The sequence below is a fragment of the Grampus griseus genome, assembly GCF_964374135.1.
Source record: "Grampus griseus genome assembly, chromosome: 2".
NCBI classification, from domain to species: Eukaryota; Metazoa; Chordata; class Mammalia; order Artiodactyla; family Delphinidae; genus Grampus; species Grampus griseus.
This window is the reverse complement of record NC_139018.1, coordinates 115,430,576-115,456,896: the sequence shown is the minus strand read 5'-3', so window position 1 is coordinate 115,456,896 and position 26,321 is coordinate 115,430,576. Positions and strand designations below refer to the sequence as shown.

At 35.8% G+C, this 26,321-nt stretch overlaps 1 protein-coding gene across 10 annotated transcripts in view; it reads right to left on the bottom strand.

Moving 5' to 3' along the window:
- Nucleotides 1–26,321, bottom strand: part of NEO1 (neogenin 1) — a gene marked incomplete at its 5' end in the record, with an annotated part of 242,114 nt that overhangs the window by 156,125 nt on the left and 59,668 nt on the right. For all 10 annotated transcript variants that reach the window (XR_014296303.1, XM_082647399.1, XM_082647406.1 and 7 more), the window contains 3 exons: nucleotides 6,280–6,433; nucleotides 9,392–9,667; nucleotides 15,075–15,392. Coding sequence is in view for 9 of the 10 variants with exons in the window: in XM_082647399.1 (XP_082503525.1) it covers nucleotides 6,280–6,433; nucleotides 9,392–9,667; nucleotides 15,075–15,392 (748 nt within the window). The remainder of the gene's footprint in view (nucleotides 1–6,279; nucleotides 6,434–9,391; nucleotides 9,668–15,074; nucleotides 15,393–26,321) is intronic.

Genomic DNA, 26,321 nt, shown 5'->3' with positions numbered 1-26,321 from the left:
AGCTCATCTATTGAGTTTTTCTTTATTTTGGTTATTGTCTTTGTTCAAAATTTTCCATTTAGTTCTCCTTTAAGTCTTCTCTTTCTTTTTGAAGAGACTTTCTATTTATCTGCTGAGATACTCTATTTTTCCATTTGTTTCATGTGTGTTCATAATTCCCTGTTGAAGCATTTTAATGATGACTGTGTTAAAAATCTTTTTAAAATATATCTTTATTGGAGTATAAATGCTTTACAATGTTGTGTTAGTTTCTGTTGTACAACAAAGTGAATCAGCTATATGTATACATATATCCCCATAACCCCCTCCCTTGAGCCTCCCTCCCACCCTCCCTATCACACCCCTCTAGATCATCACAAAGCATCAAGCTGATCTCCCTGTGCTATGCAGCAGCTTCCCACTAGCCATCCATTTCACATTTGATAGTGTATATATGTCAATGCTACTCTCTCAGTTCATCCCAGCTTCCCCCCTGCCCCCCATCCCAGGTCCTCAAGTCCGTTTCTACATCTGCATCTTTATTCCTGCCCTGCAACTAGGTTCATCAATACCGTTTTTTTAGATTCCATATATGTGCGTTAGCATACAGTATTTGGTTTTATCTTTCTGACTTACTTCACTCTGTATGACAGACTCTAGGTCCATCCACCTCATTACAAATAATTCAATTTCGTTCCTTTTTATGGCTGAGTAATATTCCATTGTATATATGTTCCACATCATCTTTATCCATTCATCTGTCGATGGACATGCTTCCATGTCCTGGCTATTGTAAACAGTGCTGCAATGAACACTGTGGTACATGTAATTCTTTGAATTATGGTATATGCCCAGTAGTGGGATCGCCCGGTCATATGGTAGTTCTATTTTTAGTTTTTTAAGGAACCTCCATACTGTTCTCCATAGTGGCTGTATCAATTTACATTCCCACCAACAGTGCAAGAGGGTTTCCTTTTCTCTGCACCCTACCCAGCGTTTACTGCTTGCAGATTTTTTGATGATGGCCATTCTGACCGGTGTGAGGTGATACCTCATTGTAGTTTTGATTTGCATTTCTCTAATGATTATTGATGTTTAGCATCTTTTCATGTGTTTGTTGGCAACTGTATGTCTACTTTGGAGAAATGTTTCTTTAGGTCTTCTGCCCATTTTTGGATTGGGTTGTTTCTGCGATACTGAGCTGCATGAGTTGCTTGTACGTTTCGGAGATTAATCCTTTGTTGTTTCATTTGCAATATCTTCTCCCAGTCTGAGGGTTGTCTTTTTGTCTTGTTTATGGTTTCCTTTGCTGTGCAAAAGCTTTTAAATTTTATTAAGTCCCATTTGTTTTTGTTTTTATTTCCGTTACTCTAGGAAGTGGGTCAAAAAAGATCTTGCTGTGGTTTATGTCAAAGAGTGTTCTGCCTACGATTTCCTCTAAGAGTTTGATAGTGTCTGGCCGTACATTTCGGTCTTTAATCCATTTTGAGTTTATTTTTGTGTATGGTGTTAGGAAGTGTTCTAATTTCATTCTCTTACATGTAGCTGTCCAGTTTTCCCAGCACCACTTATGGAAGAGGCTGCCATTTCTCTATTGTATATTCTTGCCTCCTTTGTCAAAGGTAAGGTGACCATATGTGTGTGGGTTTGTCTCTGGGTTTTCGATCTTGTTCCACTGATCTATATTTCTGTTTCTGTGCCAGTACCATACTGTCTTGATTACTGTAGCTTTGTAGTACAGTCTGAAGTCAGGGAGTCCGATTCCTCCAGCTCCATTTTTCTTTCTCAACATTGCTTTGGCTATCCGTGGTCTTTTGTGTTTCCATATGAATTGTAAAATTTTTTGTTCTAGTTCTGTGAAAAATGCCATCAGTAATTTGATAGGGATTGCAATGAATCTGTAGATTGCTTTGGGTAGTGTAGTCATTTTCCCAATGTTGATTCTTCCAATCCAAGAACATGGTATATCTTTCCATCTGTTTGTATCATCTTTGATTTCTTTCATCAGTGTCTTATAGTTTTCTGCATACAGGTCTTTTGCCTCCTCTAAGATCAGGAACAAATACAAGGGTGCCCACTCTCACCACTATTATTTGACATAGTTTTGGAAGTTTTAGCCACAGCAATCAGAGAAGAAAAAGAGACAAAGGAAATCCAAATTGGAAAAGAAGTAAGACTGTCAGTGTTTGCAGATAACATGATACTATACATAGAAAATCCTAAAGATGCCACCAGAAAACTACTAGAGCTAATCAATGAATGTAGCAGGGTACAAAATTAATGCACAGAAATTTCTTGCATTCCTATACACTAACAATGAAAAATAAGAAAGAGAAATTAAGGAAACACAGCCATTTATCACTGCAACAAAAAGAATAATATAGCTAGGAATAAACCTACCTAAGGGTGCTTTAAAAATCTCTGTCAGGTAATTCAAAGACCTGTCATCTTAGTGTTGGCTTCAATTGACTGTCTTTTCTCTTTTGAGGTTTTCCTTGTTCTTGGTATGAATGGGTGATTTTCAACTGAAATCTGGATATTTGGGGCATCATATTATAAGACTCTGGATCTTACTAAACCTTTTGTTTTCAGCTGGCTTCTTCTGACACCCAGAGGAAAGGGGAGCTGCCACCTCATTATGTCAGGTGGAGGTAGAAGTCCAGGTTCTACACTCAGTCTCCACTGATACCTGAGGGGGAAGTGGGGACTCCTCTTTACCCCTTAGCAGGGTTGGGAGTTCTGGCACCTCACCAGGCTTCCACTGATACTGCCCCCCTGGCTGGGTGCAGTAACAGTAACTCATTACTGTTCCCCACATGGCATCCAATGATACCATGAAGAGAGGGTGTCAATGCTACATGGTGCTGAAAGTCCTGACTCTCTACAGGACTCCTCTGATACCACTCCAGTGGAAAAGGGAAGTTGGGAAGGAGTGTCTCTTATTGCCAGGTGGGATAAAAGTCCAGGCTCCCCGTGTATCTCCACTGATACAGCAGGGGTGGGGGCCTCAATACTTCCCAGTTGGGATGAAAATCTTGGCTCTCTACTTAGCCTCTGACACCATATAGCAGGGAGGATGGGAGACCTCATTACAACCTGGTGAGGGTGGAAGTCTAGGCTTCCCACTTGGCCTTTGCTGGCATGGGAGAGGATGGGGCCACAGTTTCTTATGTGGTGTATGGCTGGAGTAGGAGTGATTATAGTCTAACAGTTTTTATCTTGCCAGGCTGCCTCTTTCCTGGTCTTTTGGCTAGAGAGAGCACACTTTTGGTAGAGCTTTTCTTTTTACGCCTAGTGGTGTTTCCAAGTTATCAGCTTCTTCAGCTCAAGCTGGGACATACGAGGCAAAAACAAAAACCAGGGAACACACCATCATGGTGTTCCTTCGGTCTAAAAGCCCCTAGCCAGTCAATCTTCCTCTCTCCATCTTTCAGAGTCTTCTTATGTTTGTTTTACATATAATGGCTAGAGTTTTTAGTTGTAATTAGCAGGAAGAATACAGAAAAATACTACTCAATCTTCCCAGAAATGGAAGTCCTCTACTTGTTTTTTAAATACTCTAATTTTTCTACTATTGTCAACTGTAATAACATTAAGCATCTTTATAACTATAACCTGTTCTTTTGCAGCTGGGTTCTAATCTATCATTCCACTAAAACATAACATTATTTAATTACTAAATTACATTTTGCTGTCAGTCACCTTGCACTTTGCCATCTGTATTTTCTATATTCTCCCCCTTTCAAATAAAACTACTCAATGAATGGGATACATTTCCACCACCACCTCCACTTCAATACCTATGTTTGGTTTGGATTGGAACAAATCTGATCAAAAGATTAAGTAAATATATCAATTCTTAAGACATTTATAAAAGCCATGGAAATGTTTTAAAGTATTCATTTTCAAAGAGGTCTTAAAATTAATGATAGAGAAGGATGTCCAATAATTTAAGTTTTTTTTACTAGACCCAGCCCAGTTACTACCTGGATTTCTAGCCACTTTTTTCTTTCAATTTCTAAATTTCTTTCTAATTTGAAGTCTAAACAATTTATTAACTAAGGTCCATCTATATATCTCATAAGGCCCTGGGAGAAACAGATATTTTGAGTAATTACCTGCATCTAACCTGAAGCACTCTTGTGTTCCATTCATCTACGTACATTTTCCTATACTACATTCAGATATTCAACCAAAATATACTGGTCACCACTATCCTTACCCAATTATACGCCAAGCACTGTGCCAGGGTCTGGAAACATCAATGTGAACAACACCAACAGTATCCTGCTCTTATATTCTTCTGAAGCTTCCTGAGATAGTGATATATCAAAGCAATGCTTCTCAGACTTTTCTACCATATAACGCAAGTATTCAGAAGCCTACAGAACTCAAGGTTGGAAACAGTCTACTCAATCTTATGTCTCCTATTTATTCTTAAAATTCAGAGTAATATTACTAGGAAATTACTAAATTTGCCTTAATTTTCTTCATAGCACTTATCATAAACTAAAATTTCATATGTTCATATGATTATTGCCTGACTCTTCAGCACTGGAATACAAGCTCCGTGAGAGCAAAAACCTCTATTTGGTTCACTACTCTATTCCCTGCTAGAATAGGGCCTAACGTAATCAGCATTCAATAAATATTTGTTGAATAATTACTGTATAAACAAATGAGAATCACAGAAATTCTCACTTTTATTTCTTACTTAAGAAATCAAACTCATATCATTATTTATCTTCAGAATGTACTTCTATAATTATGAAATATAAAAGTTTTAAAAATAACCTAGTTCAGCTTTCCCATTCCTGATACTTTGTTCTAACATGCAGCCAATTAAAATTTCTACTCTAAGAGCTTGAAATTTGTATCCCCTATTTTAAGGTTCCTTATGTTTCAGGTAGCGTAAGTTTAAAATAATTCCCTTGAAGTCTTAGAAATTCTTTGCATAATATTTAGCTGGGAAAAAGAGTGGGGAAAAAAGGAAGTAAAATACAGGCAGAAGTTGGTGACTGCATAGGTGTTCAGCAAGAAATCAGATGATACTGAAGATGATACTATCAGTTTTGCTAATGGAACAAGTGAGGAACAATCTGATTGTATTCTAGCATCCCCACTGATCAGTAAAGGTTGATCACTAAGCTGACTAGTCAGGTATCCCCTTCCATGTCTTGTTTACTGAACGACACAAATTAAGATTATCTGCTTACTTTGAATTACTCAACTGCGAAGCTCTATACTTGCTCTGTCCAAATCAATAGCCACTAGCCACATGTGGCTACTGACACTTGAAATGTGGCCAGACTGACTCAGGAACAGAATTTTAATTTTATTTAATTTTTATTTAAATGTAAAAGTTGAAGCAGCATTAAACACAAACTTCACTGTTTTGGTAGAACTAAATTTCCCTTTCACCTGTACACTGCATAAATTAGTATATTTAGTAGTGCGTGTATACTAGAAATTTTAATATTATATATGTATGTGGCTTACATCACACTTCTATTGGAAAGCACTGCTCTAGGACATTGGTTCTCAACTGGGGACAATTTTGTTCCCCAAGAGACATCTGGCAACATCTAGAAACATTTTTGGTTGTCACAGCTTGGGAGTGCTACTGCATCTCATGGGCAAAGGCCAGGGATGTTACTAAACATCCTACAATGCACAAAACGACTTTGTTTTGTAAACAAAACATACCTAACTACCACCACCACCACCACCTCAGTTCTCTTACCAAAATACAACTGAGAAAAGTATCCATTACCTAAGAAAGTAATGAGGGGGGTTGGGAGAGATGACAGGTGGCTGATGTCAACAGAAAAGGCTGGTGTGTAAGATGAAAAATTTGTGATCATACAAGGAAGCTGGTATGATTTTAAAAGGCAAAAACAAAAGAATGAGGAATACATTTTCTTTTATTGTTTAAGTAAAGAAAAAAACTACTATTGACAAAATACATATGAGAGTAAGTGAGACGTCTCAGGTAGTCAAGATCAGAAACTCTTGCAACAATTTAGGGAAGGAGGTCCTAAGGCCTGAATTTAAGTGTACTGCAGCTCAGAAAAAAACAATGGAATAATTATCCCTTAATATCTTAAAAGCATTTTTTTCTTTAAACATCCTAATCATATACAGCAATATAAACATATTTCAAGAATGATAAATGAGCATCATGATATAGTTAAATAAAAATGAAAGATATAATCGTTTTAAAATTAATCAAGAGTCCCAAATAAGATCAGACCAAGTCTCACACTAAGGCTGAAAAGGCTTTTAGGCAGACATTTTTACCTTTCTGTGTCAAGCGCTTCCTCATTTTTCATCCATCTAATGGTTGGAGTAGGAAGTCCTGAAGCAACACATGGTAACACTGCACTCTGACCAATGACTCTGACTAAGGAAGAAGGTTGTTTCAAAAATACCAAGTTTGATGTAACCTCAGGATCTAAAAAAAAAAAAATTAAACAAAAGACAATAATTAAGAAAGCACTTTACCACTTTAATGATAAAGAATGGCAAATTCCTATTCAGTCTGTGTGGCTTTATACAACAAAATAGTTTAAGCAAAAGTGACAAGAAAATTCCATTTAAATTAGCAAACATTTCTTAATAATTTCCATGTGCAAAACTTTGTGCTAGGCTCTCTGGGGGCCTTAAAGATGTATAAGTTATAGCTCCTGCTTTCAATGTGCTTACTGGTCATCTGAGTGAGATCTGACATGAATCCCCTTCATTTTAAAAGGTAACATAAAGTAAATGCTTCATGAGTGGTACAAATAGAAAAAAGACTGATCAAGCTCAGGACCCTTAGCAGTATCCTCCCCACTCACAGGGATACCATAAGTGGTTTCTTTTCCTTCCCTACACCTGTGTGTTACTTCTGAAAATCTTTGATCTTCATCGCTTTGACTTTCTCACTTAGACTGTCAAACCTTTGATTTTATAATGGTGCAACTAACAGGCTACCACTATACGTGTATTCACTTCATACAGCTGCCCTCTTATGAGCATATGAAAAGGCCATACTCGTGGGGTAGAAGATAGGGTTCTCTACTAGATGGGGGTGCTATTTCTAATGTTAAGTTTTGAGAAAAAAGACTGTTCTCAGGCAAAGAGATGTGACTCTTATCCCCATACTCTTAGAAAAAGATGTTCTATAGCCATGGTAACAACCACCAGAGCTGGCCTTAAACTTATGTAACCAATCGATGACAGTTCTGTAGCTATGGTAACAAGTAAACACTGTCTAATAGTTCAGTACAACTCGCTTCAGCGAACATGCCTTTGAAAGCCAACCAATGAGTTTAACCAATGCCTTTAAAAGTCAGCCATTCAGTGGTGGAATCCCTTGCTTCTAAGGCTGACACTGCTCTCATCTCTGTAACCAACCATAAAACATGCTTCTATTACTGACATCAACCCATCTCAGCCTCCCAACCAACACACCAAGAACAATGTCTTCCCAAAAATTTTACAGGAGATTAGCAGTTTGCATTATTCAAGACGACTATGCTTTACAAGCATAGCTCTCCGTTAAGTAAACAAAACATTCTGTACTTTTTGTTTCAGATATTTCATTGTGGCTCATCCTTTTGACAACAAGAATCTTATTTACTTGAATCTGGTTTTAGGATTTGCTTGACTGCTACCACAGATTTAGAGAAAAAAATATGACCTCTGTCTGCTATCAAATATGCCCTCTGTCACATAAGAGCAAGTCAGGAAGTAGGCAGGAAGACATCGCTATATAGCAATAGTTCTCTTTCACCTTGAACTATTTACCTAGAATTAATCAAATTTTGATCAAAACAAACAAATCTGAACAAATATTTATTGGCTTCTATGTGCCAGTTACCATTCTTGGCAGCAGACAAAATTCCCTGCCCTAGTTGAGCTTACATACTAATAAGGGGAGAGAGACAACAAATAAAAGACATGGTATGTCAGCTGGTGATATGTTCTCAAGTAAAATGAAGGGGGAAGGAGAAAGTGCTGGGGCACAAATGGAAGACTGTTGTTTTAAACAGTGGTCCAAGAAAGCTTCACTGATAAAGTGATATTTGAGCAGAGAGGTAAGACAGTGAGTCAGGCAGAGATATCTGAGGGAAGAGGAGTCCAGGCAGAGAAAACGGCAAGTAGAAAGACCCTAAAGCAAGAGCATGTTTGGAGTGTTCTAAAAACATAAGGTGGCAACAATCACAGAGTGAGGGAGAGAAGGGTATGAGATGTAAGAAGAGAGATGGGGGAGGGAGGTGGCATTAAGGTTATACAAAACCTTACAGGCCAAGGACTTTTAACATTTGCTCTGAGATGGGAAACCATTAGAAGGTTTTACGCAAAGATGTGACATGATCTAATAAACATCTTAAAAGATAACTGTGGCTGCTGAGCTGAGAATACACTGGGATAGGAATGATAAGAGCAAGAACGACGATGACAAAGGAAGAGACTGCATTTTAAAAAATCAGTTCAAGGCCCATTAGGAATACTCTCAAGAGTGGCTACTCATAACATTGGATAACATTGGCCTCCCTTTGCAAGCCAATCCATAGGCTAAAAACATGCCTACAAAATGGTTATATATAAAAACTGTCCAAACAATGTAGGGATGGTCCAACTCAGATTTGAAATGAGAAATATGGAAAGAATCAGGCATGTAGCAGTGCGAACAGAAGCTGAAAGGTCATGAAACACCAAGAGGGTAGAGGGACTATGATGAGCCACAAGTGAGAGGACATCACAAGAAAGCAGAAGTTACAGAGCTGAGAAAAGATGCACAAAACAGATTATGAGGAAAGCCAGTAAGGGCAGAAAGAATGAGAACCCACAAAGAGAAGGAAAGACAGAAAGAGGAGCGTTCATTAAAATGGGGGAGCATCACAAAGATCCAAGAACTCTTGCTCACCAGTGTCTCTAGAGATGCTGTACTAACAGTTACTACTCTGCCCATCCCTTATATGAACCAGCCTGAGTGAGTCTCTGATTCTTATAAGTAAAAAGACTTAACTACAAAAACAACCCTATTACAGGGAGGTAAGAGAACTATAAAAACAACCTTATTACAGGGAGGTAAGAGAACTATAAAAAGTATGCTATTGGGGGAGAGAGCAGAAGATAGAGGTTTGACAAAAGACACAGAGCTAATGTTTCTTTGGCCACGAAGAATGCCACAGATACTGAACATACTTTACTGCTTGGTAAATTTTTACTGACCAACACATTTGCTAAAAATCTGTCTGGTATGTTTTCTTCTTTTGTCTCCCTGTAAGAAACTGAAACTCTTTATGCTGACATTAATATCTCAACCCACACCTGTAACAGTGTTCATTAAAAAAAATTCTAACAGAACAATTTTTATCCATTAATAAACATAAAACCATCAGTGCTGATAATAATCTAATACCTGGAAGAACTTTTAATTCAACTTCATCACTATACTTTGGTGGCCCACCACTTTCAACTATGCAGCGATAGAGTCCCCCATCTCCTTCAGTTGCGTTGCTGATAACTAGTGTTCCACTTGGAAGTTTGGTAAGTCTATCATCCAGAAGAAGAGGCTGTCTGTTCTGTTCCCACCTCACAAATGGGACCAAATCTGCATTAACTTCACAATTCAGAATTGCACTGTTCCCAACATAAACCGAAGAAGGTTCTGGTTGGCTGGAAAATCTTGGAAGACCTAGACAATAAAGAAAATGAGAAAATAAAAAGTAGTTAAATATTACTTTAAAATGTAGTCATAGGAACCAGGAGCAAGTCAGCCGGTGTGGCCACATGTGTAGTGGAACCAGGGTCAAGAAGGTCCATGGGTCAGGATATTGGCTACATACAGGGATACAGATCAAGTAAATAAATGTATTAGGAATAACTGGAGTCAGATTCCTCACAGTTGAAGAAGCAAGGTACAAATATTAAAAGCAGAAGGGTAGAATAAATCCCATGGTATTGCACTAGAACAGAGGTATCAGTGTAAACTTAACAGTTTTATAAAACTATAGATGTATATAGATAGATGTATATCTGGATATAAATGTATATGCGTAAAATATATATACGTTTCATATACAGTTATTACAGATACACACACACGCATACTAACTCTGGCCAGAGAGTCCAGAATCAATGTCACTTCAGTAGCAATGTGTACATACGGTGACCTAATCATGATTTCTAAATACTATTCTCCACTAACGCAGCTTGGAGAAATGGCTGATTCTAGGACTGGAGTAGGGAAAGAACAATATGAGTCTGGAAAATCTTGTGAGAGAAAGTAAGGAAGTATCTAAAGGATAGCAGGGACATATCAAAAGGACACAGAAGTCAGATCAAAAGGAGTTTCCTCTGGCTAGATCTGGGATAATGAACATTAATGCAGGAAGAATCAAGAATGGATGCTAAAACTAGTAAGTGAAAGTTGGATGAAGAATAGGATATTTACAGAGTATCAAATTACTTCTTCCCAAAATACTTATTACTAATTAATAAAAGTACAAAGTATTTATTAACTTTAGAGTAAAGAAACATAGTACAGACAATCTTAACCAAGTAATAAAAGTTAACATCACCAGTAATGGAACAAAACACCACATGCTTCCTGATATGATGCACTAATAATACAGCATCACTTCTGTGATATTTCTCCCCAAAATGCAAAATCTACATCTATTCATGGAGGAAAATTAGAAAATCTGAAATGAGACAAGGATAAACTGAAGAATGGTTTGAGATCGTAAGAATCTAAGGAGAGAACTACTAAGTAAAACTTGTAACCCTGGACCAGAAAGGAAGGGGGATGATGGGGCAAAGTTTCTGCTTTTGTTTTTTCTGCTACTTAGAACATTATTGAGACAACCAATGAAATATGAATTGTATCTATGGATTAAATGATAGAATTTTATTAAGGTTAATTTCCTAATATTGATGGATGTTTACTTAGGAAGAGGTCCTTGTTTTTAGGAAATACACACAGAAGTATTTAGGTTGGGGTAACATCTGCAACTTACTCTTAATGGTTAAGAAAAAATTTTATGTGGGTATGTGCATATTAGATGATAAGCAGATGTGGTAAAATGTTAACAATCGGGTAATCTGATTGAAGAATATATGAGATTTCTTGGTTTCATTCTTATGACAATTCCACAAATTTAAAATTATTTCAAAATAGAATATTAACCAAAAAAATGTAGTCATAAATACTTTGTAGACGCCACAGAACGTAATGGTTAAGAGCAGATATACAAGGATCCACTGCTCCACATCCTCATTTGGTACTGGCGTACTTTTTGACTTTTAGCCACTCTAACAGGTGTGAAATGGTACCCCATTGTGGTTTTAATTTGCATTTTCCTAATGATTAATGATTTTGAGCATCTTTACATGTGGTATCAGCTACACCTACATTTTCTCTTATTAAATGTCTGTTCAAGTCTTTTGCCCATTAAAAAATAGGGTTGGGGCTTCCCTGGTGGTGCAGTGGTTGAGAGTCCACCTGCCGATGCAGGGGACACAGGTTCATGACCCCGGTCTGGGAAGATCCCACATGCTGCGGAGCGGCTGGGCCTGTGAGCCATGGCCACTGAGCCTGTGCGTCTGGAGCCTGTGATCCGCAACAGGAGAGGCCACAACAGTGAGAGGCCTGCGTACCGCATTAAAAAAAAAAAAAAAAAAAAAAGTGTTGTTTTTCTTTTTATTGTTGGTTTGTAGTAGTTATTAAAAATATATTGCAACCATGAGTTCTTTTTTAAGCATATACTGTGAATATTTTCCCCAATCTGTGGGCTGACTATTTATTTCTAAAGGTGCCTTAGATGAGCAGAACCTCTTCTTATAATAAAATCTAAATTATCTTTTTTTCTTAAAAAAAAAAAAAGAGCAGATATACAGAAAAAACTAGTGGTTAACGTGGGGGAAAGTGGGGTGGGGACACATGGGAGGGGGAGTGGAAGGTACAAACTATTGGGTATAAGATAGGCTCAATGATGTATTGCACAACATGAAGAATATAGCCAATAATTTTATAATAACTGTAAATGGCAAGTAACCTTTAAAAATTGTATAAAAATAAAAAAAAAATTTTAAGTGACTCTGATATGCTCAGAACACAACAAAATGTTTCTTCAAAGACTAGCAAACATTAAATAATGAGAAACATAATTCCAGGTTTTCTAGTTCTATGATAGTCAATTAGTCTATATGGAAATGACACACAGGTTGCCTAGCTCTGCTACAAATTTTTTCTTATTTTTTATTTCAAGGGGATTTTTGAAGGAAAGAAATAAAGATAAAATTAACCAAATATCTACTTTTCAGAAATTGGAAAATTAGAAGCAAGAATTAACAAAGATAAACAGAAACTAATAAAGTAGAGGAAAAAAGGAATCAAATAAAACCAAGAACTAGTTCTATTTTTAAAAAGTCAAAATATTCTCCCTCCTGTGCTCTCATGAAAATGAGTAATTTTTTAAAATATAAACCCACAACAACATATGGGAAGTTGGCAGACAAGAGATTTCAAAAAGTTTCTGGATAGGGAAAGCAGATGGAGGAACTAGTAACTGACATATCGAGGCAGAAAACGCTGCAGCTTCTTTTGCTCACGAGTAGGAGGCCAGTTTGTCCTGCTGTCTTTGGAGAATTGCAGGAGAAAAGAGAGAGAGTGGGAGTGAGGCATGGGATTGACAAGAAGGGATTAACAGTGTGTGTATTTAGACTACCCAGTTACCCCACCTTTGGGCACAAAACACCCACAGCCAGGGGACTGCCCAGGCAGTAAAAGAAAAATTTCTGCTGTGGAGATATGAGACAGCCCAGAGAAGAAGACCTGTCACATTTAATTCTATGAGCTATCTACTTTAGTGTGCTTTCAAAAATTCCCCTTCTTGTTTGACTTAGCCAGAGTCAGTTTCTATTGCTTGCAAACAAAGAACTCTAACCAATAGTTTTTCAGAATGGCAATTTAGCAGGAGCGTATTTTTTTTTGGCAGCATTTTTTTAAAAATAGTTTTACTGAGGTACAATTTATATGATAAAGGCTACCATTTAAAGTGCACAATTCAATGGTCTTTAGTATATGCAGAGTTGTGCAACCATCACTATCATCTAATTTTAGAACATTTTCACCATCCCCCAAAGAAACTTTGTATTCACTTGCAGTCATTCCCGTTCCTTGTACCCACCCCTTTCCCACCCTCTTCATGCCCTCATTCCTCCCATCTCCAGTCGTATTCTATTCTACAGAAATAAAGATTTGCAAAAGTTTGTTCACTATACTACTGTCTATAAGATCAAACAATTTTTATCCATTAACTATTCATCAAAAAGGGAATTTTTAGATAAATCACAATATATACAAATACAATGGATACTATGCAACTATTAAGAAGAACTTCTACTCATGTCTTAGCTTAGATATTATTTCCTCCTGATACCCAGGCCAAGAGCAGGTTAAACAAATCTCCTACAGAATGTTGTTTGCAGCAAAAGAACTTGGGTTTTGTATTAAAATTGCCTATTTACTTAGATATTAGGTCAAAAATGTTTCCTAAAGGATATGAAAGCTAAAAGGAATGATGAACAAACCTAGCAGAGGAGAAGAAAGAGAAGAAAAGGTGGAGGACAGGATTAATAGGCAGTGAGGAAGCCGTGAACAAAGGTCAGAGGCAGAGGATGAAAGGAAGTGAAAACATTCAGTACTGCCAGAGCCTAAAATGAGGTGAGGGTGCTGATGGTGGTAGGGGGCAGGGACAGAAGCAGAACGGAGTGTTAGGAATGAAGCTGGAGAAGTGGAGGTCACCTCACGAAAGAACTCAACAGGCCTGTTAAAGAGTTTAGACATTAACTTGCTGTTGTTTACTGCAGAGCCACTGAAGGGTGAGAAAGAGTGCTCTGACCACACAGTGGAGACTGGGTTGGAGGAGGGAAAAAATGAGGTGGCAGACAGTTACAAGGTTGTGATGAGGGATGACCAGGAGTAGCCTCAGGAAGGAGCATGTGGATCAAGTACAGAGGAATTAGGAAGCAGAATTCACTCGATTTGGTGATTGGACGTGGGGGACAGCTGAGAGGAAGGAGTTAAGATTAAAAGCCCAGCTTAAAATGTGAATGATAAACAAAGGCTGACCTAAGTGACATTATAGGGGCAGTCAGTCATAATGCTAACTTATTTATCAACATTTTGGAGAAAGTATGGCAAAAAGATTTTTGAAAGAAAGAGAAGAAAGAAAAAAGAGAAAAGGCAAACTGTCAAAAGGCCTGATTCTTTTCTCCTTTTATTTTTCCATCCTCAATCTGTGATTATGAAATAATTACAGTGGCTGTACATCACACTCAAATTCAACTTTTGAGTATTTGGCTGCAAAGAGAAAAAGAGCCATCACACTCTGAATGAACAAGCAAATACAACCTGTAGTGAGTAGGAGGTGGGGAGCCATGATCCAAGAGTGGGAACAAGATGGGAAACTACTGTCTCAGTCATATTCTTTGTTCACATGTTAGCATTTCACCAAGGTGAGAATAAATATAAGACTTAAAGATAAAACAATTTTTGTACAATCTGACCCTTAACAGACCCTTAACTCTTCATTGCGGTGAGCGGGCTCCCCACTACGGTGGCCTCTCCCGTTTCAGAGCACGGTATCCTACAGATTTTTAAATAATCCAATTAAATGTCATTTCCTTGGTTAAGGCATAAAGAACCAAGACTGACTATACTACAAGTTTTACAAAATCATGCTAAATGGTTATGTGGGTAGGATAAAAGTTCACAATCAAAGTGACAATTTTCCTGCACAACTTCTTTTGCCATTTCCAAGTTAAAAAGATAAAAAGACCTGGCTCAGTACTTCTGATAGCAACTTTAAGCCATCTAAACCATTAGAAAGTGGAAAAGTGCTATAGTTTAATCCCTACAGCACTGATCAAGTCCTAGCATAATCCTATACACCTGGTATATGCTCAATAGATACTTGTTAAATGAGTGTATTTGCTGTAACCAGTTTAATGAAAACTCTACGACAATACTGCTTTCATCAAGATTTACCCTTTATAAAAAATTTGAAAATACAAATAAATTACTCAACAAAACTTACCTGCTACTGTGAGCTTGGCTGTTCTGCTGACAATAGTTCCAAGACTCTCAACAGTGGCCACACACTGATAATAACCTTCATCAGGTTTATTGTGTTTGGAATGCACCACATTGCTAATAAATAAAGATCCATCTGGGAGAAGCTGGCGTCGATCGTCTGACACTAAGTTTAAAAAAGTTCCATCTTTTTTCCATTCAATTTTTGGAGAAGGCTCAGAATATGCTGAACAGTTTAGTATACCAGAAGAGCCTCTAATTGAGAGGGTATCCACTGGTTCCACCAAAAAATAAAATGGAGTGAATGTCCGAATGCTGGATCCTGCAAAAATAATAAAGAAAAAGAACAAAGTTAAGCAAAACTTTCCTCTACTACTGCTGTAAGAAAATATAACATGTCCAAAAATTATTCTTAAGTGGTTCCCCCTTAGGTATGATACACAAATACAGTCATTTCACTATGAATATCTAATAAATAAAATCTACTTTTTATTAGAAAATCAAAATTTGACCCATTTAGAAGAACATTAGGAAAAAAGACCCTGCTAGCAGAGATAATCCAACCTTGTTAGATGATATGAGTATCTAGTAAAAGTTTTATTTCAAACCCTACAATGGGATTTAAAAATATTTAAAATTACGGTATTCAAAGTGAAATTTTCTACAGAATGTAAAGGAGGTAGAAAACTGAAATGATTCTTTGTTAATACAGTATCTCTTCTATGTTTACCAGCTGTATTTCTTTCATAAATTCACTATACACACCCTTTGTCCATTTTTCTAGTGGATTATTCATCCTATTGACTAAAAGCAATTTTTGGACATAGCTATCAAGTTTTGTAAATGTTCTTTTTTCTACTTTGATATTATGATTTTTTTGTTATAAGAAAATATATTTTAACTACATAAAAGTAAATCTGTTACATTTAAAAAGGTTTTCTTTATCGCAAGAATATTTTTTAAAATTCAGCTTTGTTTTGTGCTAGTACTTTTGTGGTTTCATGTTCTATATTTAATCTTCATCTAGAATTCATTTTGATGTAAAGACCACTGGAGGGATCAGGTTAATTTTTCTAAGTCTTCAGCCAGTTCTTTGAACATGGAAAAAACATAATTTAAAGAAAACATTTGCTATAAACCCTATATTCTCAGCCAGAGAAAGCTTTCCAACTTAGTTTTACCTCTTTTTTTCACGAGAACTACTGATCAACTCCTTTGTGAACAACTCGAGTTGGAATCAGATTTCTTCATATGAACAAATGAAACCAAGACTTTTTCAAATATACATCTACACAGCCCTTTATTTATAGGTTACTTACATTATGAATTTAAGTATGACACTAATTCTTTATTACCTAATAAAAGAATAGTTATAAATAAATATGAAACACACTGGCAGAGGAAAGGAAATAATATTCACTTGGTTTAACATTTTCCAACACTTACAACGATAAATAAATTCCAATTAGACTAAGCACCCTTTCCCAAACACCACGAGGGGTTTCAATCCCCATATGATGAATATGAAACTGATTCTTCAAGTCCTAAAACTCTTGAAAGTGAGCTTTAGGAAATTTTCAGAAGTAACCTACAGTAATTTGCTTCTTATTATGATAAAAATTTTTATACTGCATTAATTTACTGGAACTATAGTAAAATAAATCAAAATATAAACTTCAGGGCAGTAAAAAATGGTTAAATAAGAAAAATTACCTTTATACCTTTTCTGTATAACCATTAAGTCTTCATTACACCACCCAAATTTAAACTCAGAGATATATTAGATTGGCAGTTAAATTATGCAAATTAACAATTTAAAATAGTCATTAACTATATTAATAAATAAAATTAATTTAAAAATTTGGACAAAGTCTTTGCCATTTGACAAAAAATACAAAAAAATTACACCAATATAAATATTTTACAGTTTAATGTTCTATCTTGGTTTTGATTTTATTTCATTTAAAAAGCCTATGTCGGGCTTCCCTGGTGGCGCAGTGGTTGAGAGTCCGCCTGCCGATGCAGGAGACGCGGGTTCGTGCCCCGGTCCGGGGGGATCCCACATGCCGCGGAGCGGCTGGGCCCGTGAGCTGTGGCCGCTGAGCCTGCACGTCCGGAGCCTGTGCTCCGCAACGGGAGAGGCCACGGCAGTGGGAGGCCCGCGTACCGCAAAAAAAAAAAAAAAAGCCTATGTCATATCAACCAAGTTGAACAAAAGAGTATATGTGTTCAAAAAATTAAGAAAAAATTATACTCATGAAAGTTTACAAATGCCTTTGAAAAATCAAGGCACTTCAAAATTTTACCAAAAAATATCCATCCATTCAGTATACTTAGAATATAGCATTGCTTAAATATTTACATTTATCATCTTTTATTTTATTCTCTCAGCAGGGGGTGACCTAAGATATTCTTCCTTCACTTAAAATCTCTCAAAGGCTTGCCACTACTTTTTATTAAAAAAAAATCTAAATAAACTCCTTAACTGGCTTGCCGCATCACTCTGTGATTGGCCTCTGCCTCCTCTCCAGGCCCCTCCCCTTGAATCGCTCTTCCTTCATCCGGTAAAGCATGCTGCACTCCTGTCAGTCTCATACAACACCTGCCCTCTTCACACAAGCTATTCCCACCGGCACCCCTCTCCAATTAACTAGTCTTCCCTCAAGCTCAGCTTAAATATCACTTTCTCAGAAAAGCTATCTGTCCCTAAAGCCCAGGCAAGATTAGTTTGCCCTGTTACAAGCAGGCATGGCATACAGTAATCTACCCACATAGCACTTCAAATGTATTAATCTTTAAATGTTTGTAATAACTTGTTAAGGCAGAGAGAGTTGCAAATTTTCTTGGTTCCTGGTACCCTTATTTGTTCAGTAATTTTTTTCATGAATTCCTTAGGCTAAAAGAAATACCTAAGAGTTCTGGTTGTTAGGTTCAAATGAATGAATAAATACTTGTGTCTTAACAAGTTAGTACCCGTTTGAAAAAATAATACACAAATTGAAAAATATTTTAATTTCATCTTTCAGTAATCACAATTACTTATGGGATGTGTGCACCCATGGGCTTTGCACAACTTCTCAAACATTTAAATCCCATTGGATACTGCCATCCTCATTTCCTGTTCCACACATTTCTGCATGATACTTGCTTTTTATCACAGTGACCACCAAAAACCCAACTTCAGGAAGATATCGCAGCATCAAGATGAAAGCAGCACAATTAAATGTTGAACTGTGAACTACCTTGACCTAGAAGTTTACATGGTGTCTAACAGATATGTTTCCCTAAAAAGTCTGAAATATTCCTGTAAGTTCACTGAGGTGCTGTGGGGTATCTCAGGGTACAGTTTGGGAACTGCAGGGTTACGATCTATCTTTCTCCAGTGTTTTTATTCACCATATTCTCAGTGCCCACCTAGCACAGTGGATGGTATCAATCTTTAGATTATACAACCAGATAACTTCTAAAAACTTCCACTGCTTAAAGTATTAATGAGACCACAGGTTCCATTCCAATACTAGGCAATTAGTATCACTCACTTGCACAATAAAAGTTACTAACAAGCAGGGTTTTCGTTAATTTTGATGAGCTTTTAAAAAAAATTATATAGAAGAGCAAAGAAAACCAAGAAGAGTCAAAATAATTTAGAAGAACAAAGTAAAGTAACTGCACTCATCAGTTACCAATATTTATAAAGCTACAGTAATTAAGCCACTATGTTCTGAAACAGGGTAAAACAGAGCCACGTAACAAGCTACAGAGCCCCAAAATACAGCTATATATATTTGGAAACTTAATATGCAGTAGAGATGGCATTTTGGGAAAAGGATGAATTACTCAACAAATGTTACTAGGGCAACTAGTTATCCACAGAGGAGAAAACTGGGACATCTACTCACAACATATAATAATAGACACGTGTTTCTGTGTATCAGGCACTGTTCTAAACATTATTTACATAGTAACCACACAATCTTCACTACTACCTTATGAGATAGGTACTATTATTATTTCCATTTTAAAGAAGGAAACTGAAGCACAGAAATGTTAATTAACTTGTCCAAGGTCACACAGGTATATAGTAAGTGACAGAACCAGAGTGTGTGATCTTAACCACACTACACCACCACTCATATACATATAGAAAAATACATTCCAGACTTATGAAAAAATTAAGTCATAAAAGTTTTAGGAAAATACAGAGAGAGAGTACCCTGGAGTTAGGCAACCTTCTAAATCAAAATAGGAAACCTTAAAGCTAGAAAAGATAGATTTGCTTTATTCACTGTGTTTAAATTAAAAAACAAAACAAAACAAAAAAACTCTTGTATGGCAAAATACCATAACAAAGCAAAAGAGACCAGATTGGAAGAAAATATATCACATATAACAGATAAAAAATTTAAAAGGTCACACCACTCAACAGAAAAATGGGTGAAACTGTGTTTCAATAAAACTTTATTTACAAAAACAGCAGGATGGATTTGATCTATTGGCTGTAGTTTACTGATTCCTGCCTTAGAATATTTAGCAAGCAAAAAACGAGTAAGCTACGTTTCAATTGATCTGAAATGAGTTCTGTGAAAAATGAACAATGCAGGCATATGCATATGATTGTAGGAGCACTGAGAAACATAGGAAAGTATACACCAGGTTGTTACGACCTGTCACTGGGAGGGGAAAGATGAGAGGGGACTGGTGGGGGATGGGGGGACAGGGAGGGAGGATAAAAATCCCCAAGCACAAGTAAAACAATTTTGTGATAAAAATCAGCTTGTATGTAATCCACTGATAAATATTATAAACATGTATGTGGTAGATATGGGTGTATGTTTACACTTGTGCGAATACCTAAAGGGATAGGCTTAACTAGTCACCAAAATGGGGATCATCTCAGTGTGGTGAGATTTCAGTTGCTTTTTAACTATTTCTTTCATCTTTGGTATTGTCTGAATATTTTACATTAAAAATAGTATTGTTTCTTTAAGCAGAAATAAAGCTATTTTCATCTTTATATTTAGTGTACATAGGAGGGGACAATATGAAAAGTCTGGGGTATATTCATATACTTAGATTGAATGATTGTCAAAATACATATATTTGTTAAATAAAAAACATTCAAGTTTTAAAATGTGTATAAGATGACCCCACTTACATTAAACTATATGTACACAGGTATATATATATGTATGTGTGTGTGTGTATGCATATAATTAAATGTAAATATAGAGGGAAAAGTCTGGAAGAAAAGTCAACAGAGTTTTCTCCTGGGGAGAGTAGCAGGATTGAGCTGCTGATGGAGAGTGTACAGGGAGAAAGCTTTTTACTCCATGGATTTCTGTATTATTCACTTTTTAAAATATGAACAATTGCTTATGCATTCTTCTTGTCATCTTTTTATTCTATGATAAAAAATTTTTTGTTGTTGGTGGTGATTAATCCTTTGTTGAGGACAGAGGGTTTATTTTTCAAAAGATCCATCACCATTGTCTTTAACCACTTTTCCTTTGTCACAGTAGAAGAGTTATCAGACACTCATTCCCTGGCTGACTTTGTATAAAAACTGTCCTATACTTCTCACCAGGGTCCTGATTCCCTATCCACTTAAGTTTGCTTAATTTTAGTTTACTACAACCAGAGTCACTGTACAAATTATTCTGAAATAGGCTTAATGATTCTATCTGATCTCTTCTACGTTCTCAGTTCTCTGCAAATTTCTCACTTCTTAATGGAATAGCTCTCACTTCTTGATAGACTATTCCTCACTTTTTGATAGAATATTTCACACTTCTTGACAGAATTCCATCTTGTGAAAGGAAAATATCCACAGGGAACTCATTTCAGTTGGAATCCCCCCACCCCCAAATATCAACAAATCATAACACTCACTGCACACTTTAATTATGTGGCCAATAATTATTCTAAATTTTACTGTACCCAGAGTAAAAAAAAAAAAAAAACCAACAAAACACCACACAGTATATAAATACTAGCAGAAATAACATGATATCTAGCTGTCTTATTGCCCAAAGAGGTTCAAAGTCATTGACAGTAGCAGAAATACAGAACAGAAGGGTAACCAAACATTTTTAAATACCTACAAATATAAGCATTCTGTAGAATGTTATTCATCCTAGGAAAATTATCTCTTCACTATAAGCTAAGAGACTAATGTTGAAGGACTTCATATTTCTTTTACTCCTTAACATTACTTTTGATCATCCCAACCCATCCAGTCAGTCTCTAAATCCTATATTTCATCCTTCCTGAGCTCTTGGTGTCCACTATCTCCATATAGCTCAGGCTCTCTTGCTTCTAGTTCTCAATTTATAATTAAAACATTTAAAAATTAGAAAGTTCAAATAATTCAACATTCTAAGGGCTCAACCAAATACATTCATGTTATCTATTAAGAAGAACAAACAACACTTTAGAGTTAAATGTTTTCTACCCCGTTTTGCTATACAGCAATCATTGCTCCCCTCTCTGCCTCACACAGCTAATTCCTCCTCACACAGCTAATTCCGCTAAACTGAACTACCGAGCATGCAAAACTCCTTTCCTGGGGATTTCAAGTAAGATAAGTGGTTAGCAGTTAATATTATATGGATGATTTTAACTGTGTGACAAACACATATGTTTTGAAAAACTTTTATGGTACAGATATACCATAAAAACAGCAAATGTGAACTTCTAATCAAAGCAGGGTCAGAAATTCTTTTTCAAGATCATAATATCCTAATCGGTAACATTTGATTGTTCTAATTTACAGCATCTACCTTCCCCACCACTCCTCAAAATGAAATTATGTGAATTTATTCAATAAACATTTATTATAGTAAGAGTGCTTTCCTTTTCTTCAATTTTCAGCCTTCCTCCTCCTGCCCTCCCCCCGCAAAAACAGCCATAGTGGAAAAAAACTTTGGTAAAATGCAGTCAGGCAGACATGGTTTCGAATCCTAACTCTGCTATGCTACTTAATTTCTCTCTGTATCCAAAATTTTCTCCCCTATAAAATAGGAAAAATAATAGCTTCCTTTTAAGGAAATTTCTGTGAAGACATGTGTAAAAGCACCCACCTCATTACTTGGTCCTCAATAAACAGTAACTATTCATAGTTCAAAAGCTTACAATATTTCCCCCCAAATTGCTAAAATCTAGGACCTCAGTGTTCACCAGTCACATTTTAGAAATTGTTATGCATAAAATATGGACCTTATTTTTTTACTTTTAGTCACATTTTGACAATTATGTATAAAATAATGTGAAGTGATCTTAAAACTCAAGTGTGGTCATCTTTCTTCTCTGCCTAATCTTTCAACAGCTTCCTATTACAGCTAATATAAAATCCAAATTCATTACCACAGCATTCAGAAGGGCTACAGGATCTGGTTCCTGCCTCTCTACAGCCTAATCTTACATCACACTCCTAACTCAATAAACTCTGGCCACATAATTCAATTTCTTGAACAAGCAGTTTTCTTTCCCATGCTGAAGTCTTTGCATTTGCTCCCCCTCTGCGTGAACACTAGCTCCACACCACTCTACTGTCACAGGGCTAGCTTTTTCTCTTCCTTCACGTTTCAACCCAACTGTCACTTCTACAGAGGCCTTCTCTGACAACTCTCTCTGAAAAAGTCTTTTATCCTGCCCAACATGTGCTCTTCTCAGCATTTAACTTTGTTTTTAAGGGCCTATCTTCCCAACTAGAAGGCGAGACTACAAAAGAGTATTAAAGTGACCCCTCGTTTGTCACTGCTACTTGCTATTTGTACCTTGGTTTGTTCTTGTGTTTTGTTTGTTTGTATCCTTTTCAGAATCCTACAGGTTTGAAGGGTGGGTGGGCCAAGATGGAATTCAGTATTAGTGATTCTGAGTGACTTTGCATAACATCAAATCTCCACTGTTTTTTAAGATCAGCTTCATTCTCAAAAATTTTATATTCAGATGATTTCAAATCTGTCCTTTGTAAAAATGTTTTAGTATCACTTTTTAAAGTGTCATAAATAAATAATATTAATACCTTATCATTTCCATGTGATCAGCAAGAAGACTAGGTACAATCTGATAACCTACAAACAGTACCACTAATGTTATGAACAGTTAACTGAAAATTCTCTAATTCTTAGAAAAAGTATGTTAATAATAGTTAACATGCCAACAATATTAGCAATACTTATATTACACATCAAAATAGAGGGAAAATCTGAATTGGTCAGTTTTCATTCTGCTAGATGAGAAAAATATAAGAATTTTTATATTAACTATATAGAACTTTTATTAACTATATAAACCTTCATGTTTAGATAGTTATCTAAACATTTTATAAGCAATTTTTTGTTATTTGTGGCCAGAAGACTGTCCTAAGAGTAATACATCTCACTCAGTACTTGATGGGTCTTCTGAATTTCTGAAACAAGAGTTTTTTTCAGTTCCATTTTTGCATATTATACTGAAGAAAATATAAGCTCAATGATAATATAATGTGAATATTAACCTGGAGGTGAATCCAAAGATCTGAATGGTGACAGTTTTACACTGTAATTCAATACTTCTTTGATTGTTATGTTTCACACTTTTCTACCATGAGCAGTACGTTACTAGTGTTCTGACTACAAAATGTTTTATCACAATAAATTGTCAAGTTTTTTTAAAACAGGGTATCTCCTTTGTAAAACTTCTTTAAATACTTCCTTTCCAATCACCTACAGTTAATCTGACCTAATACAAAAATGGAGAGTAATCTAATTTGAAACACATTCTAAATAACTCTGAACTGGATACAACTATACTCATGAATATTCAATACCACCTCTACTCCATATGCTAACGCTTTATCTCACTGCTACAATTATATAGGCTTTTGTAATACAGAGGCATTTGTGGGTTTTACAAAGAGAAAGGCAACAACAACCCAGTTTACTGTGGCTGTCAATATTTTGTGGGTTTTTTAAAAAGTCATAACAATAAATTTTTTACTAACTCATTGCCATTTGCAGAGTTTTGGGGTTTTCCCATTCATTTCACCAAATTATAGTAACCAGAGGAGTGAACACTTGAATCCAAAACTGTCCTGGAAAATCTAGTTCATCTTATTCGTTTATAAAGTCACCACAGAAGAGGTAAAGCAGGAGACTGAGGGCAAGAAACAGCCTGATACAAAACAGAAGTCAAGGGATCCAAGAACTAGTCCTAACTCTAACAAAATACAAGGATACTTCTAAGACAAAATAGTAATTATGGGACCAAGTCCTAAAGTAATTATGGGACCAAGTCTAAAGGTACTATAATAATACTTAATATTTACTGCACAGTTACCATGTACCAGGCATTATTCTAGTGCTTTACCTATATTAATTCTTTCAATCCTCCAAAACTAGTGGTAGTAATTATTATTATCCCCATTTACAATGAGAAAACTAAGCCACAAAGAGAATAAATAATGTCCAAAGTCATGAAGCTACCAATGAAGAAGGTGAGATTCGAACCAAGTTAGTTTGGCTTCCCTGTGCCCAAGATCATAACCACTAAACCAATATCCAAATGGATATTGGAACTATCCTATAGAGTAGCCACTTCGTGACGTGGCTATTGAGAATTTGAAATGTGACTATCTAAATTAAGATTTCATAAAATACAAACCAAACTTAGAAGACTTAGTATGCACACACACAAAGAATGCAAAATATCTCATTAATAATTTTTATACTGATTACATGTTTAAATATTTTGGATATATTTAAATAGAATATTTAAAAATTAATTTCACTTGTGTCTTTTAAATTTTCTAATGTGGTACATGGAAAAATTTTAATTATGTGGCTTACACTCTATTTCTATTGGTCAGCACTGCAATGGACTATGCTACTCTTCATTAATATGCTTTGAAGCAAACAAGCAAGTTCTTTCTAAAAAAAAAAGCTGCATTGTTTCTGCAAAGAGTAAAAGACTATGAATCATGACAGTAGATATGAGGGATCAAAGCAAAGCTCTTTCTGGCTGTCAAATATAAATAACCGGTCTACCATATCTAAACAGTAAAAATTAAAGAATTTTAAGCAACTACCAGCACCCTCTCTTCGACACTTACTCAGAAATGCCTATTTAGAAATGAAACATTTTGGAAACTTTTAATTAAAAATTGTGGTAATAATCAATTCATTATTGATGAATGCTCAAACTATTGGATGAAGGTTTCTGAAAAAAGGATAGTCACACAATTTCAGAGTGTCATCCACAAATTACTGATTATCTATAAAGAGGAAATGTACCTTCATAATGAACAGATCTGGTGGTCATCACCTTAACTAAGGGATCAAATTCAGTATTACCAGTAGTGAGACAGCCTGACATCATATACTCCCTGACGGCATGCAGTAAGAAGCACTGTAATATTTATGCTAGAAGTGTTGAACCTAAATCTAAGCATGAAGGAATAATACACAAATTCAGAATGTGAGACATTCTACAGGACAAATTCCCTGGACTCTTCAAAAAGGAGTCAATATCATGAAAAACAAAGGCAAGAGAATTATTCTAGATGAAAAGTGACTGAAGAGACAAAAACAAATGCAATGAAATAAGTGGACTTTTATTGAGTCCCGGGCTTCAAAAAGCATGTAGGGAATATTTGGGTGAATTAAAATTTTTAGTATATTAGATAATACTCAGTTTAATTTTCTTAGATGTGATTAATGGTACTGTTACGTAGGAAAATGTCCTTACTCCTAGATGCTTTTGCAATATAAAAACATTAAGAGCAAAACACTCAGCTGGGTTGTTCATTGTCTAGGCAATTACAATATATCAGAAACTATGCAACATGAAGCATATACTCTTAGGCATAAGGTCTCAAGAAAATTCAAACAGGTAGAATTAATTATATAACCCAGAAGAGTTATAATTTATAAAAAAATAATCTCTTTGACCTAAATGATACGGTAGACACTTGTTTGGTTCTTTAGTTTTTTCCACTGATCCTTTAAGCTACCCCACATCATTCTAATAAATTTCTTTTTTGCTGAAGTTAGTCAAAATTTGTAATGCTTGGTATAAAAAATCTTAATTGATACTCTGGGTATACAAGATTTTAAAATAAATTTAATATCACTTTTTCATATAATTAAAGAGTTAGAAATTAATAAAGTGACAGCATTTTAAGAAAAGTGTTCCAAATATTATGTCAATTTCAGTTTAACTTAACCTACTGACTATCAAATCTATATTTTGGCTATTTAAAGAGAAATTTTTC